This window comes from Diorhabda carinulata, chromosome X (assembly GCF_026250575.1).
Source record: "Diorhabda carinulata isolate Delta chromosome X, icDioCari1.1, whole genome shotgun sequence".
In the NCBI taxonomy this organism is placed as follows: Eukaryota; Metazoa; Arthropoda; class Insecta; order Coleoptera; family Chrysomelidae; genus Diorhabda; species Diorhabda carinulata.
Window position 1 is genome coordinate 12,819,471 of NC_079472.1, and position 19,796 is coordinate 12,839,266.

Here is a 19,796-nt window from a genome sequence, read left to right on the forward strand (position 1 = left end):
GTTTCAAGTGAAATGTCAATCACAATAAATGATAATCGGTTTGTTCCAACCTGCTAATCTAGACCGTTCTTGGAATCGTTTACAGATATTTTCTACGCAATCTCCAGTTATGCACAGTTCTCATAATAGTAATTGCTATAAACGGAACATAAATTGTAGCGCCAATCATAGAATTCCAATTCACATGAAAATTTACCTTTAACCTCACTTTTCTAATGAATAGATGAGTTGTTTAATATTTGTGATATTCATTGTAAGGATATTATATTTTGGGGGTTCCCATAAGCTAACTGTCATGTTTGGTATCACATTTTTAATATATACAAGTGTGGTTTATTATCAATAGTAACATATTTTTATGTTCCACGTAAGTAATTTAGATATATCTAAAATAGCGTAATTGAAACTTCACAATACCTAATCAGAATTTGTTTCAGAGTTTTAATTCGAAGTATAGTGCACGTAAAAGTAGCCAGATTATTGATAAGTCAACAGTTTGGTCAAAAATAACTTTGATATCTTTAGACTCTCAGTCATATTCACGGACGATGTTCTAAAAATAAGTTTTTAACTTTTTGTTTCGCAGATTTGTTAAATGTTCAGTGCATTCACATCAAAAAAATCAAATTGTGCGCTCTAGATAGTTTTTTACTACGTAATTATTCCTTTGTGCTTTTATTAGTGAAATTAGTTAATTAGTGCAAGGAAACATGGACAATAACATCGAACATGAAATCTGTAATAATTGGTAAGTATATCTTTTTGAATATTTCATATACTTGAAAATTAGTTATTAGCAGTTTTCTTTTCTTAATTTATATGTATCATTTCGTTTTATTTGGGTTTAAAATAAGTTAACCTAACTTTATTGAGTATGTGAGATCTTTTGATGATTTTTCTAATTACTTTACAGTGGATGTGAGATCCTTATTGTTGGTGTGGTGTGAAAACTGTTTTTCTTGAGTATTATCATCAATTTATACATTTTTTAACGTTTTTTAGATATTTCTATATTTTTATCGAAAATTTAATACGTAAAATTGTCTATTCCCTGTGATAAATGTGTGTTTGAATGTTAGCCCACTCAAGTTTTCACTGCTTCTAAAAATAGTTGCTGAATAATCCACTACACATTGTCAGGTTTAAATTTCAAACCAAAAATTGAAAAAAAAAGTTCTCATACAAATTGAGGATTGAGGTTGAAATGTTGAAGAAACAATTTTGATAACCTCCATTCGTTGATTAGAAAATAGGCAAAAAGTGTGTAATAAAACGCAATTTTTCCAACTCAACAAGTAACTTTGTTTAACAGTTTTATTATTGATAATAATACATATTTATTTCTAATTGAACTAATATCAAACATTATTATTTGACTTCTTATATATGTTATTTATAAAGGGTGTCCAGAAACTTGATACCAAATTCAAATCTCTAAACTTTTGAAATATATTTATACATAAAATTTAAATTCTATATTGAATTATCATAAAATTTCGATTACGTGGATCCACGTGCTATATTTCTAGTCTATTTATTACATACAAAAATCCAAAAGGGGCTTGAGCCCAATGGTTAACTATCTATAATTCATTAACAACAACCATTTTTAAAATATGAGCTTATGTAGAGGGGCGTCTTATATTCATACACACTGTTTTTATAAAAAATGTTAATTGAAGGTTTTATTAGATATTCTAATCCGTATTTTAATAATATTTTTATGATTCTGTGTTGATTTTTAGTAAAAAAGAAATCCCTCAACCTAATTATGTCATGCATACTATGCACTGTGCTAGGAACATAACTTTATGTAAAACCTGCAAAGAACCAATACCGAAATCACAATTTTCATCTCACGAAAAATCATGTAGACCAGTCGAACCCAAACCTTTACCACCGCCTCTAACAACTTTCGAAAAAAGTTCCTATTATCAAACTAGGAAAACTATCGAAGATAAAAAAGTTGATGCAAGAAAAGAACGTTACCTTCAACGTATGGAAAAGTTGGTGGATACTGGATATACATTAAAAAACAATTCCAGTAGCTATAATAGTAGAGAAGTTCCGAGCTATAGTAGGGATTCGAAATATTCAACTAGAATGAACAATACCAACGAATCAAGAGAAAACGGATTAACAAGCAAAAGTAAAACTGAAGTTAAAAACAAAGAAAAAGTAGTAGGTCAAGAAAATGCAACCGCACAACCTCCAGTACCACCTCTAGTTAAAAGATCAGAACCATCCAAATCATCTGGAATGTTAGCATGTAAATATTGCGACTTAGATCTGCCCAAACTGGAATTAGAAGAACACGAAAATTATTGTGGATCAAGGACAGATAAATGCTTGGAATGCGGAGAATTAGTCATGTTCAAGGATAAACAAGCCCATATGGATTCTAATCACGGGCATTTGAAGAAAAAAGGTGAGTTTCACTTTTTTTTGTATGATCTACAACATTTTAATTATTTTTTTAGGTAAAAGGAACGTTGGTTGGGATTCGTCTACTCAACGTGACGAAGCATCATCCGATACCCGGTCAAGAAGAAATGGAAATGTTAGAACTTTTGGTGAATTCGACTATGATCCGATGCCATATTTACCTGCTGCTTATCAATCACCAGGCGGCGGTGCTAGGAAAAAGGAAGGGGACAGCTATAAAGAGATATCTAGAAGGCTGGATTGTGAGTTATTTTTTTTTATTTATCAGAATTTTTAACACTCAATGAATTATTTGATAATGGTAGTCAGAAATAAGCCTTTTTGACAATAATTAATGGTACGTGACATGCAGAGAAAGAAGAAGACCGGATTTAGACAAGACCAAAAAGGACACACAGACTAGATAAGAAGAGACAACACAGAAACAAGCAAAAACAAAATGGAAAGGAAGCTGAGACAAGACATAGGAGACATACAGACAGGACCCAGAGATATGGATAAATGAAACAGACAGAAACTGAAATAAGACGTAGGAGACAGACAGAGAGGACACAGAAACAAGCAGAAATTAGACAGAAAGGAAGCTGAAACAATACATAGGAGACAGAAAAAATCAAACACAGATAAAGACAGACAGATAGATACTAGACAGTGAGAGGACTGAAACAAAACAGAAAGAACGTGGGGATGTAAACAAAGAGAACATAGAGATTGAGAGGACACAGAGGTAGATAAACAGAGATAAACGTAGAGACAAGATATGGGAGGCAGGCAAAGAAGACACAGAGAGAAACAATACAGATGAAGATAGATAAAAAGAGGCAGGCAGAGACTAAATAGTGAGGAGATTAAAACAAGACAGAGAGGAGATGGAAACGAACCAAAGAGGACACAGAGATAGATCGACAATACAGGGGCAGACATAGATATATAAACAGAGGGAGACAGAGAGGACACAGGAATGAGGTAGAGATAAAGAGACAACACAGAAACTGTACAGAAAAGAAGCCGAGACAAGACAGGAGATAGACAAAGTTCGCAGAGAAGAGACAACGCAAAAAGAGAAAGAGAGAGAGAGAGTGACAAGGCGGAGACAGACATAGATAACATAAAGACAAAGACAACATTGGGACTATACTGAAAGAGGGAGACAGTCCGAAAATAGATGAGAGTAAATTGAAGACAGACAGAGCAGCAAAGGCACAAAGACATAGAGAAACAACACAAAGATAGATAGATACAACACAGTCATAAATTAGACATAGAAGATAAATACGTGGAGAAATAAAACAGAGAGAGACAGTCAGAAGCTAGAGGAATCGAGAGAGAAGACAGAAAGAGAGAGAGAGACCAAACATATATGTAACACAGTAATAAGACAGAAAGAGAGGCAAGACAAATCTAACATTGACATAAAGAGACAAGATAAATATAACAGAGATAGAGAGAGACAAAATAAATATAACAGTGACATAGAGATACAAGACAAATATAACAGTGACAGAGAGAGATAAGACAGGGAGAAGTTATAGATTTAAGGGAGAGGGGAAGGACACAATCAGAAAGAGGGATAAAATTACTTACATGATTTTTATTAGTGATGCCATTTTGTGCAAATTGAAATAACATATTTTTTTTGGTTAATTTATGTTTCCTTCTTAGGCAAAACGGAATACATTAGAAATATTCTTCATGATTCAGCTGCTATAACGGTACCTTTAAGGAGAAGCGGAACCGCCCCTAGAAATTATTTCTATCACGATTTGAAAGGTCTCGGTTTTTCAATTGCATGAAATTTTTTTGTTTTGCAATAATGATAATAATTAAAACAACGCTTAATTGCATTAAATAGGCAATAAACAAGTTGCTATAGTTTGTGTTGCAGATGTTTACAATTTGCTCATTAATAAATTTTGCTATTTTAAAAATTGCTAATAATGATCTTTGGGTGGATATATCATGTCGCTGTTCCATGAAAGCCATTATCATAATCAATATATTTCTTCCACACCCACTATATTCCCCAGATCTGGTTCCCAGTGACTTCCGGCTGTTTTTAGACTTCAAAAAATGATTTAAGGAGAAAAATGAGAAATTGTTGAGAATTGAGATACCACGAAAACACATTCAGCAACACTGTGACACTGCAACACGTCGAGAGCAGCAAACAGATTGCAGACATTTTCACAAAAGCACTCAACAGAAAAGTTTTTGAAACACTTCGCTGTAAATTGATCAAGGAGGAGTGTTGAGAATTGATCAATTGACAGCTGACCCGAACCCAACCCAACCTTGACCCTATCCTACTTAACACTATACTTTTGTTTTATATAGCACCTTTTGACAGTTTCATGTAACAGTGACACAAGCGAAAAGAAAGGCGAAAGACAAACGTGCTCCGAAATTGTTATTCCGTTTGTTTGAAAGTATTGCGCAACAATCCGTCGATTGTTTGGCGAGAGTTTTGTTTAACAAAACAAGTAGTGTCAGAATATTCAAAAGATATGTTAAAATTGTAACAAATTAAACTGTATTTTTGTACTCAAATCTTGTCGCCACATGCTTAATTTTGTTCATTATTTTCTCTCACAGTATTTGTAATTATTATAAACAAACAAACAATTTGCATGGTATAAAATAAACCTTGAATGCGATTTGAACGCACTTTGAAATCCTGTTCAATAAATCGAACATTGATCAAGATTGGACTCAATTTATTTGCAACTACAAACCCAAACCCACTGTAAATAATCAACAGAAAGTCATTGCTGAAACTGAAGCAAATTTTGAGACAAGACTAAAATCCTTTCAAAAAATCACATAAAAATTGTGTAAAACTGTTGATTCTCTATCAAAGGAAACTATTTTCATTAATAAAACGGAATTTAGCTTAGACAATTTTAATTTTTGTTTATTAGACCCGTTTTTTAGTGTCATCATGTCACAATTCGACGAACGCCATTATCATATTCAATATATTGCTTCCCCGCCCACTATATAGTCCAGATCTGGTTCTCAGTGATTTCTGGCTGTTTTTAAACTTGAAAAAATGATATAAAGAGGAAAATAATGAACAAATGAGAAAGCCGTTGCTGAAACGGAAGCAATATTGGGATAAGACTAAAATTTTTTTAAACATCACAAAAAATCGTGTAAAAGTGTTGAATTACTGTTAAAGGAAACTATTTTGACAAATAAAACGAAATTTGGCTTAAAAAACTTGTTTATTAGAACTGGAATTTATTGATGGATGTGTTATTAAAATAGAATTGTAGGATACTCTAAAACAACTAAACTCATTTAACTTTTCATGGAAAAGAGAAACGTGCGTAGTTTTGATAAATACACAGGTAGAAATTTCAATATTAATACAATAACATTGAACGTTTGCCAATAACAGTTTATTTTCTAGGTAATAAAAATATTCGCTCATGTACTTACATAGACACTTTGTATATATTTCAATCTGTAGAATACTCCAAAAAATATGTTTTCAAATATTTCGAATATTTTATTCCCACTCTACTAATATTGAATTTTTAACATAAATTCCGAGGTTATGTGAAAAAAGTGTACATAAACTGTAGATCTTTTCATTATCTCATTATCTACAATTTCGCAATTTGTCTTTTTTCCATAGGACTAGTAGTATTCCCTCAAATCAAGGTAAACCGTTTTTACCCCTAAAAACTCATCCCCTTCCTTTCCCGACCTCAAATCCCCCGCAAGTTATTTTTCCTTTCATTTTTTTTATATTCTCTTACTTATCCAATCGGTTTCATCTCAAATGGCTTCTACTTATTTCAGAATCTTTCCATTTATAAAATCATTTATTTTAGTATGATAACACAACTAAATAGGTTAGGTTTTTCTTCTTCCTCCCCCGAGCCTTTACCTATATGTTTATACATGCTTTGTTCGCCGTAGTGATCCCGAACATGTTTTCATCATATTTATGTGCAGTTTGAAATTGAAAATTTAAATTTTGTGTTCGTGGAGCACTGATAACTATTTCCGAACGTGTTCTGAATAAATGTCTCTTCATACCTGGCTAAATAATGAAATGAAACTAAATAAATCGTTCGAGGAATAATGCATGTTCAAAGCACATTTTGAACAAATCATGTACCCTGGAAACGTTCAGAAGATATCTAGAATTTATTCGGAATGTGTTCGAATTAAGTACCGCGAACAAAGTATAGTTTTTTATTTGGAATTAGTGTCAATGGCCTTGTATTAATTATGAAAAATAAACAAAATAACTAATAAGGTATAAGCTTTCTGAAAATATGAATATTTTGTCGTTTATTGAAAATAACAACGACGAACGAAAAATTATTCTTTTGTGATTATAACAATGAAATTACGTCCATCGTCGATCCAAATTTGTTAACAGAGACCAAATTTAAGCCGTTTCTTTGACCTTATTAAAATTTAACAATCGAAAATCTAATAAAAGTTCGTCAGACGCAAAAATCATAAAAATATTCTAGTAGACATTTATTTGGATTCGATCCAAATTTGAAATATACCTACAGTACTTTCAACTCGTGACACAAATAATTATATTTACGTTCAATTTAGTTACAAAAAGCATTTAAACCAGTGCTTCTCAACTTTTTTCATTCAATATACCTAGTGCCACAGCAAAAGAATATAATTAATAATAAAAAAGACAAATTATCACGAAAAACAATACATTTATATGCGTTTAACCAATCTTCGTGGGAGAAAAAACAAGTTTCTTTATTTCAATGAAGCATTTATACTGTGAAAATCTGATTATAAACACATTTTTCCTTTACTTTGTATCACATTAGATATAAAAACCTGCTGGCAATTCTATTGGAACATGTAAATATTCTCGTAATTTACGAGACATCCTGTGTATTAACACTTGCACTAAATTCGATTCTTTCGCACTCCATAATTTTTTTGTATCAAGCCACATATGAAGAACGTCAAAACCTGCCCAAAATTATTTTCAAAATACTTGATTCTGATGATTAGAAGAATCAAATTCAAATTTTATATAAATTTGCCAGTTTTCAGTGCGTAAATGTTATATACATAAAATTATAAGATTTCACTTCTGTTATTTAAATTTTTTGTTACTTATGAGATAAGACTGGTGAAATCAACTTCCGCAAACTTTCATTTCTAGATCGCAATTTATTCATTTATATTTTTTGAATTTAAATGTGTCATTTAATTATATGTATCTTGTACTAAAACCTTCCAGTGCAAAGTAACATTTATACAAAATGGATATAGTATTCAAGAGTAGTAGATTTTAGTGCTTCCCAATAAAATATCTAATTTTATTTAAGCTAAATACTGATGAATTGCTTGTTTGAGTCTTTATTTTGTAGTTTGAAATCAAATATATAAACACTAATTGTACTGTTACGAGGTTAGATAAATTATTCTTCTTTTTTCTATAAATTGGCCTTTTTTAGTAAATTATATATATCAAGTTAATGATAAAACATCTGATAAGAAGTAAAGTAAAGAAGAATAAACAGAAGTTTCGTACCCATGATGGCTGTCGCTTCCGTTTTACCATAGGCGTGCTATATAAAAATTATTTTGTAGCGAATAATGTAAATCCAGAAAACAGAGAAAAATTTAAGGTGTAAATATAGTAAATTTAATGGTTTGCTTAAACTATATCTATTTTTACAAATAAAACTGAATCTAATGTCTAAAAAATTTCAAGAACGCTCTATAAAAAAGAATATTATGATCAATCATCAAATATTTTATTTTGAAATTGATTGATGTTTATTACTATTCACTAATAACATTAAATTTATTGTATCTACAAGACAATTTTTTTTCAATTCTCTTTATTTTTATTATTCGCTATAACATAATTTTTATATAGCACGTATATGGTAAAGAGGATAATGCCATCCGCCATCATGGGTACGAAACTGATTACTCCTTCCTTCACTTTTGGTTCAATTTAGGCAATCTACAGCAAAATGACGACCGTGGGGTAAACAATCGACTTTCTTGTATGTACTCATGTTAGCTTTTCTTGTTTTTTCCAGTGGTTCGGTTGTTTTGTATTGTTTTTTTTTTAATTGTGCTAAGAGGACTCCATAGATACTTTTGGATCTGTTTCAGTGGAAGTAATACTGATGAAACTGAGTATTTTTTCAAAATTTATAATACTAAAATTTTTTTGGAAATCAATTTCCACTGGTGCGTTCAAATTAATCAAACATGAGTGAGTATTTTTTAAAAGTACAAAGTTAAATTTAAAGCTCTTGGTAGAGTTAAACCCATTTCAATTTACGCGGCTACGAATTAATAATAATCTTATAACGGCATATGTTTTCGATATTTTTTTCAGTTATTTATATTATTATATACGATTTATTCAGGTCCTATCGGTCCGCCAACGCCACCTCCTGTATACAGACGTCGTAATCCGCCCACGGAATTAGTTATACCTTGCGAATTTTGTAACGTGCCAATTCCGCACGAAGATTTAATTCAACACGAAACCGGATGTCGTCCAGATTTAGCTAGATTGAATACGAGACGAAGAAGATCATCAGAAGATGATTATTACGTTGAACCTAGACAGAATTCTGTCGACGATGAGGAATTGCCTTGTGAGTTTTGCGGAGACATGATCCCGGCGTCTCGCTTATACTCCCATCAAATTCAATGCAATTAAATTTTTTTTCGCAATTAAACATTTTGTGCTAAATCGTGTGGAATATAGAGTAGGATTACATTTATTATGGTTTATATGAAATTTACAGCTCAATAAAATTATTTAATTAATGTGATTTTTTCATTTGCAGCATTTGAACCCCTTTTATACGCAAGAAAACTGCAAAAATTAATAATCAATTAATATATTCATCATAATTTTGTCCAATGATAATAAATAAAACCAAAAAATATAATAAATTTGTAAAAATTACAAAAAATAATGTTTGCAATATAATTTCGGTCACTGGGGTATACATTGTTGCGCTGTGTCTACAAAAACGGAAAAATACATTAAAAAATTAAAATAAATGGTTAATAATAAATTACCCAACTCTTACTGTTTTAAAAATATATTTATATTGGGGTTAAACAAAATTTGTCGAAGTTTTACTGACATCAATGATTTTTCAGTTTTGCAAATTACCTCTACTTCTAGGACAAACTAAATATGACAACACTATATATATAATAATATAATTTACTATATCTATCTGTGGAATTTCACCCCGAGGAAAATGACTGACTGGCATAGAAAAAGATAGCAAGATATGAACGCAATTGGGTGAATGATATCAGAAAAACAGCGTGAAGAAACTATGGTAATACCGAAAACATGAAACCGTTGAAGTTTACATGTATAAGAGGATGGTAAATAGCTGAGTAAGAACAAGAAATGATGATTTAAGCTGGAAAAATGTTAATTAAGACACACAAAAACACCCCAAGGAAAGTAAACTGAAAGGATTGAAGTATTTCAACTATAAAATATCATTTTGAGATTTTTTCAACCCAGGGTATTAAAACCAAAAGAAATTCAGTATTTTTACTAAAAATTGTCACTTTGAGAAACAATTTCACCTTGGCAGAAGAAAAAGAGAATTCAGAATTTTCACTATAAAATATCACTTTCAGATACAACTTCACCCTGAGAGAAGAAAACCAAAAGGAACTCAGTATTTTTGCTAAAAATTGTCACTTTGGGACACAAAATCACCCTGAGCGACAAAAAACAAGAGGAAGTCAGTATTTTTACTAAAAATTGTCTCTTTAGGACACAAAATCAACCTAAGTGAAAAAAAAAACAAAAAACTCAGTATTTTCACTACAGAATGTCACCCTGAGGGAAGAAAACTAAATTAAACTCAGTATTTCACTATAAATTGTCACTTTGAGACATAATTTCACTATGAAAGTTGACAAAGTGGTAAAAAAACTTGAATGAAGTACAACAGGCGATGGGCCCAAAAAGATAAAGATGCAGTTAAAGAAGTGGTCAGTTCAGACAACTGTAATAGTGAAATGAAGCTCCAGTGGTGTTTAGATAGAAGCAAGTGAATATTCAACTGGTGTGGTCTTCAGATCACCTATTTGGTAGATACTACCAAATAACTTAATGTTTGCTAACAAAACCAGTGAAGAGGGAGACTAAGGCTAATATGGAGAGACAGGGTCTTTGAAGATGCTACAAAAATCAGTGCAACAAACTGAAGACCGGAAAGAATGGCGTTAGAAGCTAGAGACAGTCGAGGCCTCCTGTAAGGCTGTAGCGCTAGTTATGATGATTAAATTCACTACAAAAGAGGAGGGAAGTGTCAAGTTGTCGAAGTGATAGAAATACTTCAAAATTTCAAATATAATTTATGTTCATTCCCGAGTTATTAATAAATAGCTGAATTCTCTAGAGTTCTTTATGAAAAACTTACCAATATTTATTTAAATTTATATTAATCCCTAAGCTCAACTCCATTGAAATTGTAATAAGGTTTAAATAATATGGAACTCGTTATACACTGTTTTAGCGATTCATTAATGAATACAGTGGACGGCATATTCCCATTTTCTAGTGCCTCAAAAGATGGGAATAAATAAGGATACCTAACTTTGGAAACTAGCCTACTTTTATTATGTTTCTTAGATTTTCTCGATGTAGTTAGTTTCGCTAATTTTTCACTAATCAGAACCTGACCAATATCGACTATCTATAAATTAAGAAATAATAATTTTTGATAAACAAAAGACATAAATAAACAAATCTAATCTAAATATGGCATTATAGGGAATAAATACTATAAAACTTGATCATTTATTACCTTATTAAACTGCGGTACATCCATTACTCTAATAAAAATCGTTCTAAGCACTGGATCAATCTCTGTCAGCACACATAACAGTATTTTTCCTTGAGTCATCTCTTTAAAAGTATCAGCAGATTTATTGGTCCAAGTATCAGTTTTGAATGGCTCGAGACCATGTAGTCGAGCTCTTATAGCATACCGAGGTATGCTATACATTTTTTCGCAGAGAAAATACAAATTATCAATTGTTACGACATTAGTAAACCCAAAATCAAATAAAAAAACTACTACTTGTTTCTCTTTTTTATTAAATAAAGGTATATCAACTATGATTCCCCTGTAGAATGCACCATCTGTAAAAGCTGCACAATAACGTTTTATTTTAATAGATGCAGGTCGCATTCGATATTCCTCTTTTTTTGTTTCGTAGTAACTATTCATGTATTTGAAAAATAAGCTTAATTCGTTTTCGAAATGAACTATCCAAAATTTTGAAGGATCGTAAATATTGCCGACACGAATTCTGTAAGTTTCGCCTAATTTCCATTTAATCTTGTCGTATGAATAAGGTATTTCATATTCACTTTGATCCAGATGATTTGAAGAAAAATTCTTATTTTCTCCCATTACTACCATTTTTAATGGTTATTAATCTTTGAATCGTTAATAAACATCTTTAAAATAAAAAACTGATAAAAAAATTAAAAATAAATATTAGCATTGGTTCTTCTTCTTTTTGATTTTCTTACACCCACGTATCCCGGTATATTGCAAGGACCCTTCCACAGAGAATTCTCTTGGGTCTATTATTGTTACCAACCAATTTAGAATACATAGTTTTCGGATTTAAAATAAAACGAATTTTTGAAATTTTCAAAGTTTTCATTTCGACAATTTCAAAATGAGTAACCTCATCATTAATATTTTCGATTCATCGTAATTTTTTTTGGGGTTTCTATAAGAAAATACAATTTGAATATGACCCCCTTAGAGTAACAGGAGATCTTGTAGTATTTACAGGAGGTGATATATCTGGGGTTTAAACTGAATGGTTTTTATTTGACCAACAAGTGATTTCTGGGGGACAAAAACGACTTTCCTGAAACACCGTTGACAACTAACCACCAACATCTTGAGATTGATTTCTTTGGAGTTATTGGAATGGGAAATGTTATATATGTGTGAATCAACCACATTCAAATTGATCGGGGAAATGGGTATTTTCAAAACTTCATCGAAAATTTCTTAAAAGAGCGTGTTTAGCGACTATTCCATATAAAATCGCAACATACCAACGCAATAAAAATATTGTCGATTTATATTAAATCATATACAGGTATAATTATAGCCAAGCAATTAAATTATATTGTTTTGACACTAACACATTATACCAATAATGTTATTGATAAAATAACCTCGTAGTTTATTGCAACTTTCAGAACACTGATAATATATTTTAACATTTCCCGTTATAACATCCAATCTAAAAATCTGAAAAATGTTTAGTTTGGATGCTGCAGTAATTTAAGCGCTTCAGTAGTGATTATACTACGTGGTCTCATTTAATGCTCGAGCGTCAACATGAAATTACACCTTTATGTTGATTAGAAATCTTCGCTATATTTTTAATTTGTCTATGGTTGACAGATATATAGATTTTTTCCCATCACAACAGTGAAGAAGAAGAATATGTATAGGTTATAAGGAAGTCATAACTAATCTTACCATTACGGTAAAGTAATTATTAATGAATCAATTCATAGAAACTACTAATAATACAAATCCACAAAGAAAAATATCTTCAATAGGTAAAGCGCTCGTCGGAATTACAGGTAAAAAATTTTATACTATGTTATAATTGTTATATTTATAATTAATTCTAGGAGGTATCGCTATTGGTTTAACTATAATATGTGCCCCATTTATTAGCCCCGCACTAAGAAAGTATTGTCTACCTTATATACCCGCCACAAATGAACAAATCGCCAATATTTTATCTGCTTTGAAAGGAAGGAGTGGAACACTTTTAGATTTAGGATCAGGTGATGGACGGATAGTTTTAGGTATGTATTCTGTATTTAATAATGTGTGAATAACGTAGTATTTTCAGAAACTGCTAAACATAATTTCATTTCACATGGTGTAGAACTTAATCCATGGTTATTATTATTTTCTAAAATCAATGCAATTCGGGAAGGCAAATCTAATAAGGTTAAATTTTATAGAAAAGATTTGTGGAAATACGATCTCTCACTTTATGATAATGTAGTAATTTTTGGAGTGGAACATATGGTAAGTTTTAATATTTCTGTACAAAATTGTCAATAAATGTTGAAATTTCAGTGTTAGCTTCCATGATTAGTTGTTCCTAGCATTTTTAAGCTATTCATAACTTCTGAGGTATCAAAGAAATATGTTACAAGGGGTGAATTTATTACATTTTTTTGTTCCTAATAACTTTTTCCCTTTTCCTTATGTAACAATTTAGTTTGGGGATAGAAATTTCTATCAAAGAAGTTATGGCAAACATAAGGGCTTATTTTGAGTAATCTTATAGTAAATGTTACTGTATTTTTAGATGAATGATTTAGAGAAGAAATTTCTTCGAGAATGTAAATTAGATTGTAATATAGTAGCATGCAGGTTTCCTTTACCTAATGTCAAACCCATAAAGACTGTTGGACATGGGATAGACACTGTGTGGGTTTATAATTTGACAAAATTGAATTTAAATGTTGATCGACTGTCTCATTAAAAACAATAAAGTATTATTTAACCCCCCATGAGTTTATAATTGAAATATTGTGTTTTTTCAATAAATGTTCCTAAAATTTTGTGCATGTTCAAAAAAAAATGGAAAATGTACAATACAGTTTGTAAATTTTGATTTATAGGAGTGTTGCCTTTATTAATATTTTTTTTGAAAAAGTTGAGTATTATATAATTATCTAAACCTTTAGTTGGTTTTATTGGGACTCCTTTGTATTTTTTGAGTTTTTTTTAGCAATTTACTTAAAAAATGTGTTTGATAATTAATAATTCAAATCATAAACTTCCCTTTTCTCTGGTAAATTCATACTTTTGCAAGAGTCGTGAGGTCCTGTAAAATGTAAATATTTAACAAACTTGGTGATTTTCCGGTAAAATTCAAGCCAAACGGGTAGTTTTGTAGTGATTTTCTACCATTTGTAATTTTTAAATGAAATTCATACTAAAAAGGCAGCTTGGTAATGATTTTCCCACATTCGACTAAAAAAAATTTTCAGTACAAACTATTTTTACTAGATCTCATCAACTATACCATGTTTACATACACTTGAGGCCAGACTATGTAAATAAGTCACTATAAAATGGAAGAGTCATGGGGTGATGTAAAATGTGAATATCTAACAAACTTTCTCATTTCCTAATGAAATTCAAACAATAGAGGCAGTTTTCCCACTTTTGTAAAAAAAATTGTCAGTTCAAACTTTTTTCACTAGATGTCACCAAATATACCATTTTTTTTTAGACCAGATTATTGAAACAAAATTAAAAAGTGGTAAGTTGGTAAACTTTTCCTAAAAAAAAGTTTTTCGAGATTTCCAGCTTATGACAGTTCGGTTAATTCAAATTAGACATTGCTAGCTATATAATCTTCACTTATTCGGGTCAAGGGGGTCTATAAAGTGGAATAGAGAGAATTTTTTTCTAATAATGCTTTATTATGAAATTACAATTAATTAATACAGTCTGATGGTTACAAATAATTATTTAGTGTGTACATTATGAGCTTACAATAAAAATTGACAAATTCCTTACGCACTATTAAAAAAAAAGAGTTAAAAATTACAACACATTAAATATAAACTTTACATATAAAACAATTTTCACAATTAAAGAAATTAACCATTGTACACTATATGCAATTATGGTAAATATACAAAAAAATATTGGTGTGTACTTGGATAAGGAAGCACAACATAACAATTCCATTTTCATAAATTCCAATTTTATTTCACTAAATTTCTTACTAATATCTAGTTTGGCGCTACAAAAGTGATTTTTGGCTCTTCTGACATTCTACAGCCAGACAGCGGTAAATGGAATGGTTTAGATACAACAAACATTAAGAGGAAATGAACAATTTCTTAAAGACTGTTTCGAAACAAAAAAGGAAATACTGGAATTGGAGAAGAAACATTCTGAGATATCACATGAATTTAAACAACATCTCAAACACATTTTTTCCCTAAGTTATATACCATAGTAGTTGGTGCTGTAGTTCAAAATATCGGTCTTCAAGAAATAGTTTCATTTGCAATAATTTTTTGGTAGAGTCAAATACGAAAATGGGAAGCCCTTAATAGTTTTCTCAATATTAAAATCCTTGTATATCTTTTCTCGAGCAGAAAGTAAAACAGGATTTAAAATAAATTCGTCTGAACTTCTATCTGCTTCCAAGTAATTCAACGGAATTTGAATCGAGGAGCTTTCGTGGAAGTTAACCTTATTTTTATATTGAATTCAGTTAACCGAAGACATATTTTTGAACATTTTGATATTTAATTTGAATTTCTTGATAAAAAGATTTGTCAACCAAAAAAACATTACAAATTCGTATACAAAAACTTGCTAATTAAAAATTATTTCATTCACACAATTTAAAAAAATTAGATTTCATGTAACTAAATGTTCAGTGTTTGCTAAGAGTTTTAATAAGAATGCAGAAAAACTTTGAAAACGATACAATCAGCAACAAATCAATTCAAACAATATGGCAAAAAGACCAGAAAAAAGATTAGGAATAAACTGATTGGAAAAGAAAACTCAAAAGTATGACAGAGTAAAGAATTGGGAAGTATATGTTGGAAGAAGTCAAAAAGGATACAAAATAAATGAAAGAATACACATGAGATCGAATAAAAAAGAAAACAATGAGATTCTACAATGTGAAGGTGGAGATGATAAGTAGAATCAGTCTGAATGAAAATGAATGTGGATACATCGAAAGGAAAATACAAAAAAAAATGGAAACAAGTTGGTACATAATAACAAAACTGGATATAGCTAAATAGAAGGTAGACAACCGAAATTAAGGTGGAAAGAACAAGTAAAGAAAATTGATGTAAAAAATTGGAAAATAGAAAAGAAAAAGAAGAAAAGTTGTGTGCAAAAGAGCAATCTAAAGGATACCGGATTCCACTAAAGATAAAGTATACAAGTGAAGGTGAAAAAAAAAAGAGTTAAATTGGACCTAAGGAAAATTAAAGTGAAAAAATTGGAAACACCTAATGGAAAATAGGAAAAACAATGAAGTAAAATTTGTACAAGAGACCAATATGAAGGAGTCTGTATAATGCTAATTAGTAGATAAACAGTTAATATGAAAAGAACAAGTAAAATAAACCTTTAAGATAATTGAATGAAAAACTGAAAAAATTGAGAAAAGCTGGTGTATGGAACCTATAAGATTAAAATTAAATACAACAAAATAGGAGATAGAAAGGATAATGAAGGTTAAGAGGAAGGAACAAGTAGAATCGGACTGCAAGAAAATAGAAGTGAAAAGTGGAAAATAGAGAGAAAGAATGAAGAAAAGTTGGTCTTTCAAACCAGATATGAAGATTTGATAACGTTAAATAGAAGATAGAAAAAACAACCGAAGTTATAATGGAAGGAATCAGTAGAAATAGACTTCAATAAATGAATGTGAAAATTGGAAACTTCTAATAGAAAATAGAGAAAAAAATGAAGAAAAGTCGATGTATAACACCAGAAGAAGAAGATTTGATATAGCTAAATAGAAGATAGAAGGGAAAACCTAAGTTAAGAGGGAAAGAACAAGTGAAAACTGAGAATGTCTAATAAAAAAAAAAGATTGACATAAGTCGATAATTAATGTCAAAACTGAAAAATACCTAATGGAAAAAAGGTAAAAAAATTGAAAAAAAGTGGATACGTACAACAAGTTCCTTTATCATTTCTATCTTCTATAGTTATATCTGCACGGAAGATAGAAGAGATAATGGAAGTTAGTATGGAAAGAACAAGTAGAATCAGAGCTCTCGGAGATAAAAACTGGAATCGCTGAATGTATAAATATAAAAAAAATGGAGAAACTATGATATAAAGACTAATACAGGAAATACCGTTACATAGAAAATAAACGAAAGCAAAAATCATCCACTACAACAAACTGTTTATCAAGTTTAAATGAATGGCTTCAATTTTCTCAGGAAACGTACAAAAATAAGGAAAAGCAGTAGTAGTAAATAATGGAAAAAAAAATTCAAAAATTCGAGTGTTTTCTTCAATTTGCAACTTGTAGGAACCAAATTCTTCAAAGCAAATCATCCAAATGGATTCGTGCTAATTTGATTGAAAGAAAAAACTGCATCTTTCAAAAAATCTCAACAATGCATCATTAAAACTGATCTCTGAAGTATTTTGAAATTTAAAGTTTAAGTTTAAATGAAATGTTTTTAGTGAAATTTTCACCTTAAATATCTATATTTAACGATGTAAAATAAAATACTAGACAAATAGTTACTGAAATAATGAAAAACAAAAAAATACTCAAAAAGTATATCAAATTGAATATTTTTTGTTTAATTTAAATGGAGTAACGATGATACTCTAAAAGAGGTTAGGTTAAAAAAATTAATTAAAAACGATATACACACATACATACAGGATAATAATCACAGGTTAACACGATAATTCAAAGTTAACGCTCAACGGATGTCACATGTTTGCACTGTGCATCTTCTGTTGAACCATATCCAACAAAATATCGGAATATTGTTCCATTATATTGATGACGTTCGGTCCGCTGGGGCCTTTAGACACTAAATCGTTGAGTTTTTTCACTGTATCGGTTTGATTAACGTCGGTGTTGCCGTTATTCTGTTTCAGTTCTTTGAGAATGCAATCGTGGAGGATTTTGTGGGTGCGTATCATCGACATTTTCACTTTATCGATTCTATCTAATTGAGATTCGTGACCGACGTCGGTTTCGTTAAGCCGGTCGTAAAGTTTGACTACTTTTTCCGCTGTTGAAGTTAGTTGATCAATCAGGTCATCGCAAACTTGATTGGAAACTGAAAATTTAGATGGTAATAGTTTTTTCAAGTTTTTAAAGGAATATAAAATATTTTTTAAAGGCAGATTAAAAAATTCAATTCAATAGCAGGTTTAAAATTATCTATCTACATCTGCGCAAATCTCAATTTTTATAATAATTGAGTCAGTTTAAAATTGGAGTAAGTCCGGCCCTGTTATTTGTTTACATCTCAAGCGCGGTTTCTATATAATGCCACTTGACAGCAATGTAAACAAACTGCAGAGCCGAACTGGCTCATATTGTTCTATAGAAGAATGAGTGTTATTTTGTATTGGAACGTGGGGGAGGGGTAATTTTTTGAAATTTTGAAAATTATTGCGTACTAATGGCCAAGTGATTTGAGCCAAATATTATGAGAATATTTAATCCATGATGAGACAAATAGGACTTGTACAAATTAAAAAAAATACGTACAACTGCAAAAAACGATTATTATTTTTAAATGAACAACAATGCTTTACTGGTCTTTATGAAAAAGAAAAAATACGAGGAGAGACATGAGTAAAAAAACTGTCCCATAATATAGTGCTTTTAAATACAACTTTGGATATATTTCAATTTAAATATTATGGAACGTACGGGTCAGTCCGACCCTGTTGTTTGTTTACATTTCCAAGACACAACGCCACTTGACAGATTCGCTTAAAAATGTAAACAAACTGCAGCGCCGAACTGCCTCCAATGTTCTTATACAAGAATTTGTTCTCTTTTTGAAAAATTCTTTTTTTCATTCAAAAGTTGTCAGGAAATGAATACATTTTGAAATAACGTTGCTCTATACCAAACATCAAGTTTTTTTCTTCCTAATATGAAAATTTTTTATTTTATGTTAAAAAACTGAACATGGCAAATTAAACACTTGTATAAATCGGAAGAAAAAAATAGATCAAGAAACAAATATAGTTTTTAATTTTGTGTAAAACCAATGTATTATTATAACAGAGAGAGGGGGAGAGATTCGTTGGATATATTTTGGGTGGGATGAGAAAAACTTTTTTATAGTGAGAAAGATTGTGGGGTTGGGGTTGTGATTGTGCTGCTACAGGTTCAAAAAGAGATAAAACGAACAACCAAGCTGGATTTGAAGAAAGAAGAAAAAAGAGAAAAACTCCAGTCAAAATATATCTTGTAATTTTTTTTTGAATTGTTTAATATCTAATAGGAAACAGTTGCGGCTTCGTTATGTCCTATCGTCGGCCATATAAATATTTTGGAACGTACAAGTCAGTCCGACCCTGTTGTTTGTTTACATTTCAAGACACTTGCCAGATTCGCTTAAAAATGTAAACAAACAGCAGTACCGAACTGGCTCAAATGATACCAAAGGTGTGAATTAGTTTTTTTTTTAAATAAAGAAAGATTATTTTTTTCTAATTTGAATTATTGTAGGTTGTGAATACATTTTATCTGTTTCTTGCTGTATACTAATGACCAAATTA

At 30.5% G+C, this 19,796-nt stretch overlaps 4 protein-coding genes across 18 annotated transcripts in view; 2 read left to right on the forward strand and 2 right to left on the reverse strand.

Annotated features, from left to right (window-relative positions):
• Positions 1-10: 10 nt before the first annotated feature.
• Positions 11-9,246, forward strand: LOC130902793 (TRAF-type zinc finger domain-containing protein 1-like). 5 transcript variants are annotated; one of them, XM_057815117.1, is made up of 6 exons: positions 11-367; positions 438-748; positions 1,746-2,428; positions 2,481-2,687; positions 4,108-4,215; positions 8,838-9,246. In XM_057815117.1, the coding sequence occupies exons 2-6, from the start codon at positions 711-713 to the stop codon at positions 9,134-9,136; spliced, it is 1,335 nt and encodes a 444-aa protein (XP_057671100.1). In that variant the 5' UTR covers positions 11-367; positions 438-710; the 3' UTR covers positions 9,137-9,246. The 5 variants fall into 5 exon arrangements, with proteins under 5 accessions (XP_057671100.1, XP_057671103.1, XP_057671102.1 ...); XM_057815119.1 differs by having other exon boundaries at positions 111-367; positions 426-748; XM_057815120.1 differs by lacking the exon at positions 4,108-4,215.
• Positions 9,247-9,304: 58 nt separating this feature from the next.
• Positions 9,305-11,991, reverse strand: LOC130902796 (uncharacterized). The gene is made up of 3 exons (XM_057815124.1): positions 11,268-11,991; positions 10,881-11,156; positions 9,305-9,447 (listed from the first exon to the last, which is right to left on the reverse strand). Exons 1-2 carry the CDS (start codon positions 11,886-11,888, stop codon positions 10,902-10,904), a joined length of 876 nt encoding a protein of 291 aa, XP_057671107.1. The 5' UTR covers positions 11,889-11,991; the 3' UTR covers positions 9,305-9,447; positions 10,881-10,901.
• Positions 11,992-12,919: 928 nt separating this feature from the next.
• LOC130902799 (ATP synthase subunit C lysine N-methyltransferase) lies at positions 12,920-14,033 on the forward strand. The gene is made up of 4 exons (XM_057815127.1): positions 12,920-13,084; positions 13,136-13,315; positions 13,363-13,544; positions 13,831-14,033. The coding sequence occupies exons 1-4, from the start codon at positions 13,000-13,002 to the stop codon at positions 14,005-14,007; spliced, it is 624 nt and encodes a 207-aa protein (XP_057671110.1). The 5' UTR covers positions 12,920-12,999; the 3' UTR covers positions 14,008-14,033.
• Positions 14,034-15,601: 1,568 nt separating this feature from the next.
• Positions 15,602-19,796, reverse strand: part of LOC130902785 (mitogen-activated protein kinase-binding protein 1) — a 77,152-nt gene continuing 72,957 nt past the window's right edge. For all 11 annotated transcript variants that reach the window (XM_057815085.1, XM_057815078.1, XM_057815088.1 and 8 more), the window contains one exon: positions 15,602-18,334. In XM_057815085.1, coding sequence (XP_057671068.1) covers positions 17,979-18,334 — 356 coding nt within the window. In that variant the 3' untranslated portion in view covers positions 15,602-17,978. The remainder of the gene's footprint in view (positions 18,335-19,796) is intronic.

Bases quoted from the DNA above. Each gene is read 5' to 3' on its own strand.
- LOC130902796 (XM_057815124.1), bottom strand. From the start codon at position 11,888: ATGGTAGTAATGGGAGAAAATAAGAATTTTTCTTCAAATCATCTGGAT. The intron at 11,157-11,267 runs GTAATAAATGAT...CTTAATTTATAG, and splicing joins ATGTACCGCAGTTTAATAAG to ATAGTCGATATTGGTCAGGT.
- LOC130902799 (XM_057815127.1), top strand. From the start codon at position 13,000: ATGAATCAATTCATAGAAACTACTAATAATACAAATCCACAAAGAAAA. The intron at 13,316-13,362 runs GTATGTATTCTG...TAGTATTTTCAG, and splicing joins TGATGGACGGATAGTTTTAG to AAACTGCTAAACATAATTTC. The intron at 13,545-13,830 runs GTAAGTTTTAAT...CTGTATTTTTAG, and splicing joins TTTTTGGAGTGGAACATATG to ATGAATGATTTAGAGAAGAA.
- LOC130902793 (XM_057815117.1), top strand. From the start codon at position 711: ATGGACAATAACATCGAACATGAAATCTGTAATAATTG. The intron at 2,688-4,107 runs GTGAGTTATTTT...TTTCCTTCTTAG, and splicing joins GATATCTAGAAGGCTGGATT to GCAAAACGGAATACATTAGA. The intron at 4,216-8,837 runs GTCTCGGTTTTT...CGATTTATTCAG, and splicing joins TTTCTATCACGATTTGAAAG to GTCCTATCGGTCCGCCAACG.